The sequence below is a fragment of the Lynx rufus genome, unplaced genomic scaffold, assembly GCF_022079265.1.
Source record: "Lynx rufus isolate CCGP_SWC_20201006 ecotype Redwood Valley unplaced genomic scaffold, mLynRuf1.p SCAF_18, whole genome shotgun sequence".
Taxonomy (NCBI): Eukaryota; Metazoa; Chordata; class Mammalia; order Carnivora; family Felidae; genus Lynx; species Lynx rufus.
Window position 1 is genome coordinate 2722975 of NW_025814832.1, and position 16986 is coordinate 2739960.

The 16986-nt window shown below is 51.7% G+C and overlaps 1 protein-coding gene and 1 non-coding gene across 2 annotated transcripts; both read right to left on the reverse strand.

Annotated features, from left to right (window-relative positions):
• Positions 1 to 1654: 1654 nt before the first annotated feature.
• RFLNB (refilin B) lies at positions 1655 to 9930 on the reverse strand. Its single transcript, XM_047080659.1, has 3 exons — positions 9620 to 9930; positions 6787 to 6896; positions 1655 to 4950 (listed from the first exon to the last, which is right to left on the reverse strand). Exons 1-3 carry the CDS (start codon positions 9833 to 9835, stop codon positions 4620 to 4622), a joined length of 657 nt encoding a protein of 218 aa, XP_046936615.1. The 5' UTR covers positions 9836 to 9930; the 3' UTR covers positions 1655 to 4619.
• Positions 5555 to 5634, reverse strand: TRNAK-CUU (transfer RNA lysine (anticodon CUU)). The gene has a single exon. It is a non-coding gene; the product is annotated as a tRNA-Lys (tRNA).
• Positions 9931 to 16986: the final 7056 nt, after the last annotated feature.

Sequence of the window (16986 nt, forward strand, 5' to 3'; positions counted from 1 at the left end):
AGGCAGTTTTTTTTGCAATATGATTTGTTACCTAATCAATAAGGTCATTCATTTTTCACATTTCTGGGAAGTATACCAAAAAGGCTTCCTAAGATTTATCATATTATTAGGGGTGCCTGGGTGACTCAGTCGGTTAAGCATCTGACTCTTGGTTTTGGCTCAGGTCATGATCTCACAGTTTCGTGAGTTTGAGCCCCACATTGGGCTCTGTGCTCTCTCTCTCTCTCTGCCCCTCCCCTGCTCACGCTGTCTCTGTCTGTCTCAAAAATAATAAACTTAGGGGTGCCTGGGTGGCGCAGTCGGTTAAAGCGTCCGACTTCAGCCAGGTCACGATCTCGCAGTCCGTGAGTTCGAGCCCCGCGTCAGGCTCTGGGCTGATGGCTCGGAGCCTCGAGCCTGTTTCCGATTCTGTGTCTCCCTCTCTCTCTGCCCCTCGCCCGTTCATGCTCTCTCTCTGTCCCAAAAATAAATAAATGTTGAAAAAAAATAATAAACTTAAAGTAAAAAAAAAAAAAAGATTTATCATATTGTTAATTACACCTACTACTTTTTCCCTTGAGATACCAGCTTAATCTGATATTCTCAGAAAGATACTTTTCGAGGAAAAAGTGAAATATTAATTTCAACATGTATTTGCTTCTCTCTACACACACACACGTACACAATTATAGCTTTAATCTTACTTTAAATATTTTTCCAACAAAACCTTGAAACTGCTATTAGCTCATTCATTTTATGGGAAATTTACACTATATAACCTAAGTGGCAATATCAGTTCTTGTTGTCATCCCTACCAGCCAAATTAGACTTCATTTCTGTTAAAAAGAGACTGGCTTTAAATATATATACGTATGATAATATAGAAATGATAACATGCATTCCTGGGACATACTTGAGTTGTAACTCAAGGACTAACAGATAAGGCACAGAGCCTTGCCATGAATTTGACACTTGAATGAAATAATACACCTTCACATTTCTTATCAACTCTCTTCTTATCAACACTTTGCCCACAGGGACTTTCCTTCAGGGAAGGCAACAGTCTGAGATTGAAGAGACTGTGGGTATTAAATGAATAGTGTTATCACTTCAACTGCCTCACTTTATGAGACGTCGGAAGGAAGAACTTCCCAACACAGGCCAATCTTGCTTCTGCTACCATACTTCGTTCTTGACGAAATTATGTGTAGTTCACTGACAGACGTGAATCCCTCCAGTGGGGTTTTGGTGCCCCGATACCAAGGTTTCTGTCCCTTTGTCTAGTGCCTATGGGTTTTTCCAGCCCAGAGCAACATCCCACCACAAAATTAAGATGTGTTAGACTAACACATGTATTTCTTCTGCAAAATGGAGGAGAGGCAATTTGAAAGGGGAGGTGGGGAGGAAGGACTGGCCCAGTCACAGCTGCAGGGCAGATGGGTTTCAGGAAAGAGTACACATTGAATCTGGGAACAAATTCTTTAAAACGGCGTGTGCCGAGGGGTCCCTGTGAAATCTTCTTGTACGCCTAGGGGAATGCATACTCCCGACAGAAATGTGATATGATTAAAGCACAATCACGTCTTAAAATTTCTCAAGTTGAGGAGCTGTTCTTCTCACGTTTCTTCACCAAAACATTACAATTTTACTTTAAAAAAAGAGAGGCATCTCTAAGTTTTGTTTCTTTAAAGATAATTTATTGTTAAATGAAGAAGTCACAAAGCAAAATGGAATGGGACAGATGTCAAGATAAATTGAAAAAGTAGTTTTTGTCAAATGCTCTTCTGGATCTCCTAAGGTTAGAAACAGGAAAAGAGTTGAATGAAAAGGTAATCGTTCTTGTTAACAGGTCTGAATTTGAAAAGAAAACAACTTTTGTCCGAAAATACAAATCCGCTTCATTACATGAAAGCTATAAGTTAAGAGACTGAGAAAAAAGACTTTTTTTTTTTTTTAAGTAGGCTCCACGCCCAACGTGGGGCTCAAATTCACGACCCTGAGATCAAGAGTCGCGTGCTCTTCCTACTGAGCGAGCCAGGTGCCCCAAAGACTTTTTACTTAATAAGTAAACTGTATCTCTCAGATATGCTTAGGAATGTTTGGTTTTAATGAGCAAATTTTAGAAATCATTGCTTCCACCTTGTAAACTAACACAAATCCACCAAAGATCAACGTCATTGATTCACCAAAGTGTCCCATCACATCTTCATATGCTTCCTTTCTTGCAACTTGCAGAAAGCAGGTATGAAGAAAAAGAGAAGGTGAGAAAGATCTACAGTTGGTTCCCTAGTGAATAACTTAAAACCTGCTTTTCTATTTGTATTACACATTCACAATCGATCCCTTCTACTTACTTTACTGATACATTTCAGATTCTCTCCACACCTAGAATGATTTTCCTGAACTTAACCCAACCCCCAAAACAAACAAGTCTCGTATGGACATCTCAAAGCGCGGCTGTGTTCAAAGGCTATGTTCTCCCACATGTCTCTCCTGCCATGCTGTCCACAGTACTGTTCTGAGTTCATTCAAGTGTCCCCACTGGGCCAGAGCAAAGCTTTGGGAATTCTCTTAACATAACTTAAAAATTACATTTACCACTTGTCTTCAATGATAAGATTATGAAATCAGAGAGGAAAATTCGTGTTTGTCAAGAAATGCCAGGTAATTTTCCAGAAGCAGACAGTACTTGTTACTCTGCATGACAGATCGGGGTGTGGAATCCCAGGGGGCCCCTTTACGGGTTCCGGCTCAACTTCGCTACGGCACACTCAGGACCATGGACCCGACCACGGGTTCCACTGAGAGATGCGTCCAAACAGGGGCACGACAGACTAAACATTGTTAAAGCTGAAGAGGACACCGGACAGATTGTCTCGAGGGGCTTCCGATAACGTTAAAGGAGAGTGATTATCAGCACACCTGCTCTCCTCAGAACAAAGGTCCCTGCTGTGGCTCCAGGGTACTTACAGAGTTGTCAATTTCGCTCTCAGGACACACAGAAACCATCAACAGAAACCCAAAGATACAGCGGGAATCCGGATTTACGATACCCTATAACTCTCGAGCACATGAGAGAACGTGGTTGTATTCAAAGGAAATATCCGTGGAATGTTCTTTCCAATAGTGGAAGATCAAAAGCCATCTGCCACCTTCTTCACTCAAAAACCTCAGGGAGAGGCAGGAAGAAGTACACGCTGGGGCAAGGAGGAGGCAGGGTGGGCAGGGAGCGGAAGCCAGAGACAGCCTGGCCCACCGCATCCTCCGGCCCATCGGCCATTTCTGCTTCTGAGGCCAGTTCAGCCGAATTCACGAAGTGTCTTCCGTCCGCACCTAATGCCCTGATTGTCACTTACACTAAAATAAGCACTTTCGAGAAATATGTACCATCGCGACAGTGCCTGGGTTTTGGAGTTTGACTTGTGACATTAACCCCTATCCTGAAGTCACCCTTCCTTCACCCGGAGGGGGTTGGAGTGATTTTCTTGCTTTTGGGCTTAGACCTAAGGCACTGGTGGAATTCTCTGCAGTGTGGACGCCGTCAGTCAAAGTCTGAAAAGCAGTTGACCCAGGATCCCTGGAGAGAGGACAACCATCCTGATGAAACAGATTACCAGAAACATCTACCTCTGTCCCCTCCCAGACAGCGGCAAGTCCTAGGTGTGGCCGTCCATTCCCACCGTGAGCAAAACTCCCTCGTGGAATCCCCAAAAGTAGTTTCCCTAAGCATTCTTTAAAAATGCTGTTTCTCTCAAAAGGGCCCTCTGCTATGTTTTGCCTTGTGAAAAAATAGGAAAGTATTTGGAAACCCCAAAATACATATCAGGAGAGTTACACAAGCCTGTGGACACATTACCAGATGCCAAGGGTTCAAGGCGCTTTGCCAGAGCCCAAGCTTGGAACTAATGGGTGGAAGGAATAAGAACAAAGCCGTTGCTCTCAAATTGGCCAGTTTGACCTGACTCTCCTGAAGAGGTGAGAGCAGGGTGAAACAAACTTTCTTTCTTTCTTTCTTTCTTTCTTTCTTTCTTTCTTTCTTTCTTTCTTTTAAGGCAACTTATATTGTGGTTTGGGGTTTTTTGATATCATGAAAAAGATTTCGAGAATTCCGAGAGTTTTGGTGAACAGGAAATACAAATGGAAATGGAAAAAAAATATGGCATGAAGCTCGGCTCTCCACAGATTGAACCCATATGGATGTCACAGCTCACTGAATTAGCACCGCTTTCAGGGAAGACACCTCAGGCTGAAATGTCTCCAAACTCACTTTTTCCGTCCCAGAGACTTTCTCCACGGTCTTCCTCAGGCCAGCTGACCAATAGAAGAAGAGCTCGCTCCTTCCTCCCTATTTCAAACTGGGGCCGTTTTCCTTTTGCTTCAGTTGGCTTCCTGTTTTCTCATCAGATTGAGACTTTGGGGAAACCAGGCAGCAGCAAACTAACAATATACTCCTTTTGAAAACAATTTGACCATTTGTATAAACCAAATTCTCTCAATGGTTCTAATACGATGCCGTGACATTTTTTTCCTTCCCCGGGCTGGGCTTAGAGGTGTCTCTAGGTCAGACTCCTCTGGGGCACGAGCCACGAGCCACACTCGAGGGCAAGGGAGGAGCTGGTCCAACCCCACCCAGGCTTGAGTCAGCACTCGTCTGAGAGGCAATCACTGCCCAGGAGCTCTGTGGCCTCGAGCTCCACGCTGGACAGGAACCTCCTCAGTGTCTTGCGGCAGTTGTAATCCAGAGTGGTGGTGTAGACGGTCTTGGGGTACTTGGGGTAGACGATGGTGGTGCTGAGGAAGCGGGTGGGCTTGTGGCGGGGTTCGAAGCGCACCTCGGCCTTATAGTTGCGCCACGTGCAGTTGGGGATGCAGGTGACTGTCTGGCTGCAGGAGGTCACTGCCAGGCCCAGGGGCAGGTGGACATCGTCAATGAAGTGCCTCTCTGAGTCGTACTTGACCGAAGAAGTGTACCTGGGAGGGAGATATAAGGCAGCACGAAGCCGTTCCCCTTGAGCTTGGGGCTCAGGGGTCCCTACCGTGACCTTGATCCTCTCGTGTGGTGCAAACCTTGAGATGTGGCTACTCTGGTCAGAAGCAGCAAGGAGCTGAAGCACTTACTGTGTGGTACAGTTCTAAGCACTTCACTTCCAGGATCTAATTTAACTGAACCGACTACCCTGGGAGAGAAAACGGAGGTTCAGAGGTCAAGGTCACAGTGGGAGTGAGTAGTGGGGCCGGGGTTTACATGCAGGTGTGCAAGATCCCAAAGTTTACCCTGCATGCACTATTTCCCTTTGTGGGCAGCAGCCCCTGGAGTCCAAGGGTTTTGGTGAATTTAAGCTAGGAGAGCTTGGTCACCTTACTTCCCCAAGCCTTGGTTCCTCTTTCTGCAAAAGGTGCCCAATAAGAACGGAGCAGAGTATTAACACGCAGCAAGTGCTGTTGGTGGTATAACAAGGTGGATTCTACCTTTACTAGGGGTGAATGGTTTGTATTCTCTGTCCCCTGAAGTCACCATCAGCTTGCTTGCTTGCTTTATTCCTTCCTTCCTTTCTTTTTTTTAATGTAAGCTTTATGCCCAACGTGGGGCTTGAACTCACAACCCTGAGATCAAGAGTCACACGCTCTACGCTCTACCAACTGAGCCAGCCAGGCACGCCCACCATCAGTTCTTTAATGAGAGGATGACGGAACCCAGGAATCCTGAATGCTGGTTCTGAAAGTTCAGTGATACCAAGTACTTGTACTTGGTCCAAACTTGGCCTTCGGTTTGGAGACCCCCTCAAACCAGAGACTCCGATATCTGACCTTATCAATCAAAGCCAATTACAGTCTTGATTTCTATAAAATAAATTAACATCCATATTCTACTTTTTTTTTTTTTTTTAAGTCCTTCTTTGGTAACTTGGAACCTACCTTTTTTCTTTTCTTTTTTTTTTTTTCTTAAATGTAAGCAAAGCATTAGTTCATTTTACTGAGTAATTATGGCAGCTTCATAGATCTTGAAATAAGAATGAGCGTCACACAGCATTACCCACACCAGTGCCCCCTACCCACCGGTCAGGGGGTAAGAATTAGCATTCTTTTCAATGGAGAGGATGAAAACACGTATTCTCCTTAGGCAAGTAGGTTAGAGGCTGGTGGAAGCTAATGTCATGAAGTCATGTCCTCATTTTGTTCAAAATACAAGCTCCCCAGGAATAAAGGACTGAACCGCTCACCTCCAAACTGGTGAGCCGCCTTTGTTCCCCGTAAAAGGGCCCTTTGTATTAAGGGAACTGAGACTCCAGCAAAAAACCCACCAGCTACCAAAAGTAAAATTCCTTTCTCTGAAAAGACAGATCTTTAACAGAGGCTCTCAGTGAATCTCTGCCCCCAGGTAATCCTGGATGAGATAAATTCCCAAAGGAAGAATGGTACTTTCAGATTGCAAGTGAAATTGTAATTGGAGACAAGGTTATTGCACCTTGAGGCAGGGGTGGGGAATGGGGGTGGGGGGAGCAGCCTCTGAAAGAGGAATTATTTTATTACAAAATTGTAAATATCTGATGGTCATGATACACAAAGTGCAAAAAGCAAGGGGCGGACTTTATGTATAACACGATCTTGTTTTTATTTTAAGAGCTGTGTCTATGTATTTAATTGGTGAGAATACACAAAGAAATCCGAAATGGTACCCAATAAACTATGAAAAGTCTTTGGCACACTTTTGTGGTTAACTCATTTTTTAAAATAACAAGCATTACTTTCTGGACCAAAACATGAAAAGTGACAAAATCCAATCAGACCAGGGCCTGCTATATTTACCTTACTTCTGTCGGTGGTAAGGGGTCAAACTCCACTCCTTCGCCAAAGGACAGGGGGCAGAGCCTTGGCGAGCAGGCGAAGGCCAGGGGGCTGGGGAGAGATGCTGGATTCTGTGAGGATGGAGAAGGCAGTTAGACCACAGGCCAGTCTGACGCATCCCCCACAGAGGTCCTGGCTCTGAGCTTCCTGCTGATGGACCCGACTGTGGTCTGTGTCCTCCTCCTGGCAATGATGCCGGAGAAGGGCTGCCCCACAGCACGGGAAGAGCTCTGCATGGGGAGCCGGGAGATCTGGGTCACATCCCATGCTCTGTCACTTTATCTGCACACCAAGGGGATGCCCCTTTCCATCACTGAGGTTTTGTGAAAGGCTGAGGAGCTGTGTCACAACCTTGGTCAGACCCTGGGGCTGCTGCGTCATCGCACGGCAAGGCGATGAGAAAACCTCGATGAACTGGGGCCTCACTAACCAGAACCCTCAATTACGTGTCCCCCAACGCTGTCATTGTCTCAGCAATACTTCAGAAAAGGCCAAAACAAAACAAAACTCTACCAGCATTTTTTTCACACTGGAAGATTCCAACTTCCCCGCCGCCTTCTCTGCCTCTGGGACTGCTAGATTTACACCCAACAAAGATGCAGAGATCCATAAACTCACTGGTAAGATGAACACCCCAAAGGTCTCGACCCCACCTTCCACCATTCAGAAACCAGAGCACGGCATTCCTGGAGGTTAACGGGCTTCTAGCCTGCACCAAGCCCCGAACTCTGATTCATCAAGTAGCCTGAGTAAGGGGAACAGTCCCGTCCTAGACACGGGGGCTACTTTTCACTCGATTTGACTGGAATTGGGCTTCTGTGTTAAGTGTTCACGGGAAGCAGCCTTTTGGAGTCCCGGGTTTACAAGCGATCTGTCATTTTCTCTGCCTAATTTGAGAGTAGGAGCCACACTCCGGCCAGGATGTGGAGGTGGCGGCCCGGCCCCCACATCTTCCAGGATAGAGAAGGAAGCAGACATTTTTAGAAGGTAGGCTCTAAGACGGTTATCATGTTACCCAGGCAGAGTGTCAAGTGAGGGTGTAGGGTAGAAACACCAAAGTCAAAGGGGACCATGGTAGGTGAGGGAGGGGCAAAGGGTCCAGCTCCTGAACTGGGTGGAGAGCTTAAGAAGCCTTGGCTGGGGGAGGGGCTGTGGTTGGGAACTAAGGTCCGTGGGCGGGGGGAGGAGGGGCAGGAGAAGGTGTGGGCACTGGCTGCTGCAGAGCTGCGGAAACAGCCCCCAAGTGGTGGCAGGGAGGCCTACTCTGTCCCCAGCTCTCCTCAACCCAGGGAGCGCCTTCAGGCAGTGCTGAGGGCGGCAGGACGCAGGATGACAGGGAGTGGAGGTGTTCAACTCTTAACACTCACACTGCAGCCAGGAATCCACACAAGCACTCAGTTCTCTTGCCCCTGCCTTGCCTTCTCAGCTGCCTCACCCTGCCCACTCAACAGACACTCCCTGAGCACACCCCTTGGCCCAGGTCCAGGCTGGGGACGGTGCACGCAGCAGGAGTTCCAACAGACGCTTGAACAAGGTGCCGCCAGGGAACGGGGACCACGCCACTGATTTGGCCTGGCTCAGGGAAGCATCGAGGAAGGCTTCCCAGAGGAGGTGACAAGTTGGGCTTGAAGGGCCAGCAGAGCTCTGATAGGTCAAAAAGGCAGCTGGGTGTTGGGGGAGGTTGGAGGGGATGGGCTCAGAGGGAAAAAACATGCCAGGTAGAGGGAGCAGCATCGGAGGCACCAATGCATGTATCTGCCTAAGGTCAGGGGTGTGCCAGACAGCAAGGGTTCTGTGCCTTCCAACGGAAATGAGAGAGTACACGGAGGTCTCTGAGACAGGGTCAGTGGGGCAAGAATTCCACGCCCATGAAAGTGCATAGGTCTTTAAGGAACAGCAGGAGCCACTGACAACTCCACCCCCCCCCACCCGGAGAGGCTGTAAATACCCATCCCCAAGGGGAAGGGAGGGGGGCTGAGAGCCCCACTTTGGGCCTCGGCTCTAGGCAGGATGTGGCTTCCCATGAGCTCTAGGGAAAGGCAATAAACACCACCTGAGTGATTCCTGAGGCAAAAAAGTCTAGGTGTTTTTTCTTTAAATACAAATTTTGAAATAAAAGAAAAGAACTCCTTTTTGAAAGTTTCCTCCCACCCATCTAGAGTCAGACAGGGGTTAGGTGACAGGACAAGGTGGGGGAGGGGACACCAGGAGGCCAGAAGCTCATGGGGTAACTTTTCTCAAAGGCTGTCTTCCGCGCCACTGACATGGTCCCCAAAGGCTGCCCGCCCCCCTTTCTCCCTGAATCAGGGAGCTGAAGCACACCCTTCTCCCCCAAGACCAGCCAGGAGGAGCCAGGCCCTCGGGAGGCGCCCCCCGGTAGGGGCAGAGCCGGGTGGGGACGGGTGGCGGAGGTGCCAGGCCCGCAGTACGGAGGAGGCTGGGGTTCCTTCTCCGTGTCCCGGGCCCCTCTCCGGCCGGACCCGGGCGGGAATGTGGCCGAGTTGTAGACTCGCAGTCCCGGGGGCCGCCACCCCGAAGAGAGGAGGCGGCGGCGCGCCTCTCCCGGGGCTCCCGCGCCTCCCAGGCGATGACAATTTTCCAGCCACCGGCTCCAGCTGGCCAGGCTCTCGCCGCGCTCCCGCCCCGGGCTCCCGGCGATGGCCACGCCGTCCCGACGGGCGGGTGGCGGAGCCGACAGCGCGCCCCGAGCGGGCCGGCGGGGCTGGCCGATGGCCCCTCGGGAACCGGCTGCGGGTGGGATGGGGAGGGAAGGGGCCGGAGCGGAGCCACTCACCGGGGCTGCTGGGGTCGCCACCGCGTCGGGCTCCAGCGTCCCGGGTGCCGGCGCGCGCTCCCCGCCGCTGCCACCGCCCCCGGCCGCCGCGAGCCCCCAGTGGCTGGGGCTGGGGCTGGGGGGCAGCCCCGAGTCCGGACTGTCCAGGACGCCGTCGCCCTTCTTCTTCGTGTCCACGAGCTCGGGCACATCCTGCAGGCTCAGCCGGCCCACCATGGCTGTGAGCGCGCCGGGGCCGGGGCCGCGGGCGAGCGAGGGGCGCGAGGAGCTCACACGCGGGCCGGGGCCGCTGCCCGCCCGGCCGCCCTCCCTGCCGGCTGCCCGTGCGCCGTCCGGGTCTCGCCGGCAGCCGCACTCCGGGCCCCGCCCTCCGCCCCGCCCCGCCCCGCCCGGCGCGCGGGGCCCGACCCGCACTGGCCCAGCTGCGAGCCTCGGCGCCAGGGGCCGCTGCGCTCCCGCCTTGCGTCGCCCGCGCGGCGCTCCGCACCGCAGCCCGGCCCGCCCGCAGCTGCCGATCCGGGCGTGCCGGCAGCGCTGGGCGGGCCTCGCAGCGGGAGGAAAGGCGCCCCGGCCCCGACCGGCCCCGCGCCCCGCTACAGGTGCTGCAGCCTGCTCGCCCCAGGCTCCCGATGGCGCCTTGTTCCCTGGCCTTGGCCCCGCAGAGCCCGGCGGGCGCTAGTCCTGGCGGTGGGGGGAGCCAGAGTTGAGTCCCGGCCTGTAGAGAGGCCTGGGGAGCCGGCCGAACCCAGCGAGCAAACAACTGGAAATTATTAATAGTTAATGCTCTTCGTATGGCTCCAGCCGCCTCTTGGCTCAGCAGGGCGGGCTCTCAGTGTGTCTCTGGCTCTCATTTCTGCCCCGGAGGGAAAGAGGACCTACTCCGAGTATCCTCAGGAGATTCGGGGGTGGGGAGACCCCACCCCCTGGCCTGGCTGCTCTGCTGAACAGGCTGTGACCACACCAGACAGGGAAATTCTGCAGTGGGCGCGAACCGGAACCTTGAAGGACTTGGACAAGCTCAGCAGGCTGCCCACGGGCTGTCCGGGGGGCCGGGGGCTCTCCGGTGGGGGCCACAGCTTCTCATTCATGGCAGTTCCTTTCTAAAAACCAGACTGGGGGATTGCTCCCTCCTTTGGCTTGACAGAGAGGCCCTGAGTGGGAACTCGTTTCAATAGCTGTCAGCTGTAGCTATTCTCAAATCTAGTGCTTTTGCTCACAGAGACCTCCGTGATTTATCAGTTACGTATTGGAAGCTCTCACCCCCACCAGCCCCCCTACCCTGGGAGTTTCTGATGGGTGTTTAGCTCAGGGCCTCAAGCAGGAGGTGTGCCTAGACCTAGCTGGCAGGTGCCAGCTCTGGGTGGAGGTGTGTCCTGGCCGGAGGAGAGGCGAGCTCTGTGCATGCCCCACGATGGCAGCCAGTCCGCATCCTGGCAAAAACAAAGGATACTTGTCCTGCCTGGGACCTGTTAAAGTCAGAATCTAAAGTGAGTAGATGTTAGAGGTCTGCTGGCAAACTTCAGCCTTCCTACCCTCCTTACCTCATCATTTTCAGGTAACAGAAAAGGGGCTTGACTCGGTCCAAGTCACATAGCTGGTACAAGGCACCTTGTCTTGGATGGTCCCCAAGGTTTCATCACTGGAAAAGAAACCTGGCAGGTGCCTCTGTACTGGGAGGTCATTCTTTCATTTAGGGCCCGTGGGAATAGATCACAAAGTCAACGGAGCACAGTGTTAGCTCAACGATGGACTGTTAGCAATGGGCCTTGCGAGATGGGCCAAGTGTGTGGCTATGTTGATCCCACCATGTGCACACCCCAGACTGCCCTGCCTCAAGTGGGGCATCCCAAAAGGGTTGGCAGTGCCTCTTGGGGTTGTGGCAAGCGTGGGGTGTTGGCAGTAGGAGGACTCAGCGCCCTGGAGGGAACTCACCCCCCAGCATTCCCAGGTAGATCCTAAGAACTCTTCCCTAATCCTGGTCAGGTTAGGAAAGGTGTCCAGGAAGATGGCAGTTGCTCCAAGGAGGTGATGGCCTTCAAGGTCATCGGCCAGGAAGAGGTGGAGTGTGGGACTGTGGAACGTTGGCATGTTAGGCCAGTGCCCCAGCTCTCTCCATCAAAGTGTGGTCTGTTGTGGGGAGCTTGGGAGGGGTCTCCACCTGCACCTGCTAAAACCCGGGAGCCCAGCACTGCCACCCTCTGAGGGAAATTCTGAAGCATTTGGATTATCCACATTCTGACAGAAGATCCACAGAGACATCAAAGCTGCCAAAGTGAGCCAGGGGATCCGAACCTCCTGGCTTTGTGGGAGCCAGGCAGATCAGAGTGATGCCTTTGAGGCACCCCTTCCTCCTTGGCTCCAGGGTCATCAAGCAGCTGGCCCAGGATTTCACATAGTCCTCTTGGCCATCAAAGTGGACCCAAGAAGCATCCACACACTGACCTCCATCCTGCCAAAGTTTTGTCTGATCCCCAAGAACAGCTCCTCAAATCTACAGTGGATATCAGGAACTCTTCAAGTAGAGTTCAGTCAGGGCTTTCTGAATCCAGAGGATATCCTTGGCCCTCACCCAGGACAACTACCAAGGAGTTCCCAAAGCATAAGCTGTCGGCCCACCACGGCCTCCTTCCCCACAGAGGAACCCAGCATCGACACACACAAGAAACTGGAGGGGCTTGAAGAGGTATCCAGCTCCGGGTCTGGACACTGATGGAGAAGTAGAGTTAGAGACCAGGGTCCCAGACAGACTCCCGTGAAACAGGTGCACCCTCTTCCAATAAGCTGCACCAAACTCTGACCCTCCATTGGCTCCCAGCCAATCAAAAGACAAAGAGGAAGGACCCAAGGTTTGTACACTCTTGCTAGACTGTCCTTGAAGAGCTTCAAGGTAGGTCCGAGCTGACTGGAAGCCACATGGGGACCAAGGAGAGGGTGGGGAACATCCTGCCTGCACAGGCATCTCCATCGACTCATGGCATTCCTGATGGAGATGAGCAGAGGTTTTCTTACAACAGAAATTATCCAACTTCAACCTGACCACGTGTCCTTCTGGGTGGGAGAGCAAGGGGACTTCCTTTGTAACTCAAAGGGAGCCATGTAGCTCAGACTGGAAATCAGTTTTATTTCCTCAGCCCTGAGCAATGAGTTCATGCTGTAAATGTACTGTGGTCCTTTGGAAGATCCCCACTTCCCTGGGCTCATCATTGTCCTACATCTTATTCCAGATTGCTTTCCATGGGATGTTTCTTTAAAAAAATCTCTAACCAAACCTTGGGAGGGATGATGGATTCCACCTTTGCCCCCTCCCGGTCCAGCTTTGAGGCCTTCTTCTGAGGCATAGCAGGGGCACACCTAGAAATCAGGGGGGAGCTACACGAAACAAAACAAGACCATGGAGCCTTCTTAAGAGTGGACTCTTCTCAAAGCTGTCTTTTCAGAGCGTGCCAGGGCCATTGTCCCCCTGCCTGGTTCACAGAGACCGGTGTCCTCAGAGGACTTGGCTTCTGGCCTGGGGCCTTTCTCAGCAGGGTCTGAGGAACAATGATGCCAGTCCTGCATTTTCCCTTTTTCTGCACTAAATTAAGATGATGGCTGAATGGAGTTGAATCAGACAAGAACAGGGCAGGACCCCCACAACTGCTGCTGTTTATTGTTTTGGAACAGCCTGTCTTCAGTAAACCCAGCCAGCCAGAGGATTAAAAACAGCGACGGCTCCAGCATGCTGGCCTGTGCCCCGTGCCCCGTGCCACCTTGCAGTCCCAGCGCATTGGGCCCTGGAGTTCTGGAATTCACAGAGCAGCGGATTTGCCTTAGTGTTGAATCAGGTCCCCCCTTTCCTTCACATGCACCTGTATCAACCAAAATGCTTTTTTTTTAAATTAAACTTTATTTCCATAAGTATTTTGGGATTAAGATTAGAGTTTTCAAAGAACATAGAGAGGGACCTGCCATATTCAATAAAAAAAAAAAAAGGAACTGAATAAAAAGATATACTCACAGGAGTGTGTGCACAGGCATTGGTGAGGATGGTTTATAACCCTGAGCCCTGACACTCACAAAGGTGATGTGAGTCACATAGAGCCAAGGGACACCCAAGTTCTGGCTTAGCAATTTCAGGTTGAAGTGGGCCTGAGGGAACAGGTCAGTTCCTCTTCTTCTGTTTTTTTTTTTTTTTTAATGTCTTTTTAAATGTTTATTCTTGAGAGAGAGAGAGACAGAGACAGAGACAGAGCTTGAGCAGGAGAGGGGCAGAGAGAGACACACACACAGAATCTGAAGCAGAATCCAGGCTCTGAGCTGTCAGCACAGAGCCGGACATGGGCTCAAACTAACGGACTGTGAGATCATGACCTGAGCTGAATTGGATGCTTAACCGCCTGAGCCACCTAGGCGCCCCCCCCCCCACCCCCCCGGCTCAGCTCCTTTTGTGACCTTCCAACTGGGAGACCACCTGGTCAGGTGGGAAGACACCTGGTCCAGCACAGCTGGCAACACTAACCTAGAAACTGCATGCAGCTTGGGATGGAGTCAGGCTGGTGTCCCCTGGGGGGAGAGCCCTGTGACCCCAAATACGACTCCGTCCTTGAGGGCTCCTGATTTGTAAGCTGAGAGCTGTGCTCCCAAATGCTCCCTAGTTACACAGAAAAGGGCCGTGGCCTCTGCAAAATAAAACCCAGATGGGATTTTGCAGAGAGCTGGGGCACATGGCCTCCTTGGACCTGCATCAATACACTTGCACTCCTGGCTCCGTTCTGCGTATTCACACTGGACAGGACTTGCAGCCCAGAAAAAGAGCCCTTAGTTGAGCAATTGAAATTAGGCCCCTTGGCTCCTTGGCTGAAAGGCATGATAGAAGGGTGTGCTGTCACTGTCCCTGGGCAACAGATGGCCGGTCCGCGCTGCCACGCTCCAAAGGCAGCCTCGAGACGCCATGGTGTTTCAGGACCACCCGGGGACACCGGCCTGCCCGGGCTGCGTGGGAAGAGATGGTGAGTGGGAGCCCATGGAGGCGGCCAGTTGGCTCCATAGTGATGGTCTGACCCATGGTGTCCTTCCTGGGAGCCAGGGCCCCTAAGTGCTTTCCTCTCCTCCCCTAAATTCAAAGCAGGATACACGCAGGCAGGAGGCGGCTGTGGTTTGCAGCTATGTACAACTGGAATCTCTTGATACTTGCTGAAGACATTTACGTGCCTTTGAAGAAATGTTTTTCAGTTTTCAGTCTTTACTGAAAATTAGCCAGGGGTGGGGAAGGACTTGATGAGGGAAGAGAGGTCGTGAAGAAAGTGTTGTCTCCTGTTTTCCCAGGCCATATCGCTGGGGGGTAACTGGAATTTGACCTTGCACTTTTGCAGGATGACCCCAAGCACGGACAAGCATTTCTGGAAACTTCTGAAGGTGTCTCTCATGTGCTCATAAATAAATCTGGTCATACACATGGGATGCCTGCTATTAATTTCCCCTTTCCTGCCCCTACCGCCCCTGCTTCTGGTTCTGCTAAGTCATGTGACAGTGTCCCACCACGGCCCCCCAGCAGGCTGCCCTTGCGGAGACCACCATCAGCCATGCCGCTGCCCCTTACCAGGCGCTACCCGGAGCCCTGAGGGCCGCTGCTGCCAACACTGGTGGTGGGGGGAGGCTATATTTGTAGTGCGGTCCTGGAGCAGTGTGGCTTCCTTTATGCCTGCTTCCTGCCCTAGGACTCAAACTTGAACTCTGAAGGGCTAGGCCAAGAGGCAAATAGTAAAACAAACAAACAAAACCAAAACCCCCCTTTGAATTCCAAATCTCTCTCCCCTGAGTCAGGCCTGTCCTTCTGGCCCCTTCTCTTAGAGGCTCCAGGGTCCTGCACGGAAAGAGGTTGTCTGGACCTGGGGATGATGAAGATACTCAACTCTAGCCTCAGCTGGGGACCTCTGCTCCACCAGACAACCATCAAATATCACCCAAATCCCATCTCCATGTCCTGTTTTTTTTTTTTTTTTTAATTTTTTTTCAACGTTTATTTATTTTTGGGACAGAGAGAGACAGAGCATGAACGGGGGAGGGGCAGAGAGAGAGGGAGACACAGAATCGGAAGCAGGCTCCAGGCTCTGAGCCATCAGCCCAGAGCCTGACTCGGGGCTCGAACTCACGGACCGCGAGATCGCGACCTGGCTGAAGTCGGACGCTTAACCGACTGCGCCACCCAGGCGCCCCTCCACGTCCTGTTTTTGAAGACTGAAAATTGGACTCTGATATCCCAGGGAGATCAGCTACCTTCCTTTACATCAAGGCTGTCTGTCTGCCTGGCAGGCTTTTCAGGCCAGAGCCGCCAGGTAAAGGATCAGAGAAAGGGCCTTCTGGTGTTAGTGGGTGGTATTGGAAGCAGGAGTTTCTAGAATGCCAGACGCCATCACCTTCCACATCCCAAGACAGGCCTTCTGCATAGGACACAATGCCTGCCTGTCCTTCTATACGCTTGTAGTCAAGAGAGCAGTTAACATAAGCCCGGCCAGGCCTTCCATCCCACACGGACAGTAAAAAATCTGGGTTCAGGGGTGCCTGGGTGGCTCAGTCGGTTGGGCGTCCGACTTCAGCTCAGGTCATGATCTCACGGTTTGTGGGTTCGAGCCCCACGTCGGGCTCTGTGCTGACAGCTCGGAGCCTGGAGCCTGCTTCGGATTCTGTGTCTCCCTCTCTCTCTGCCCCTCCCCTGCTCATGTTCTGTCTCTGTCTCAAAAATAAATAAAACATTAAAAAAAAATCTGGGTTCTGGGCTCCTCATCGAAATACTATTTACCAGCAATCTCCTGGCCTTGTTCCACCAGAATGCATTTCACTTCTACTCCCAAGGCTGGTAGCTCTTACCAAAATCCGCTTGGGATTCATTTGAGTAAGCCTGCTCTCCCACAAGGCCCATTCATTCAACCAGCACCTACCAAGGGCTTACTCTGTGAGAGGCAGAGTGTGGGAGCACAGAGGGGGCTCCACCCGGCCTGGGGAGGAAGGGAGGCGAAGCTTGGGCAAAGATTTCCGGAGGAAGTAGCATGTGTGCTGATCTTAGCACACCAAGTATGAAACAGGCGGGCAAGGAAGGGGCGGGGAGAAGGCAGAAGGAACAACAGGTGAAGGCTGGGAGCTCTGATGGTCTTTGTTGATTACCGAGAAGTAGACCCTAAAGCATCCTCTCTACCAAATGCTACCTGCTTCGTGGTCAACCTGGGGAGACTTCTGGTGGCCACACCCAGGATAAACTGCCTAAACTGGGGATAAAGGGCATGTTGGAATCCAATCACGTTTCCTTGAGTTTGCCTAACAGTCTCGGACTAGATCTTGAGACCTCGTCGCAGAGCTTTGGCGGTCATCTTTCTCTTCTGCCTTAACCTCAC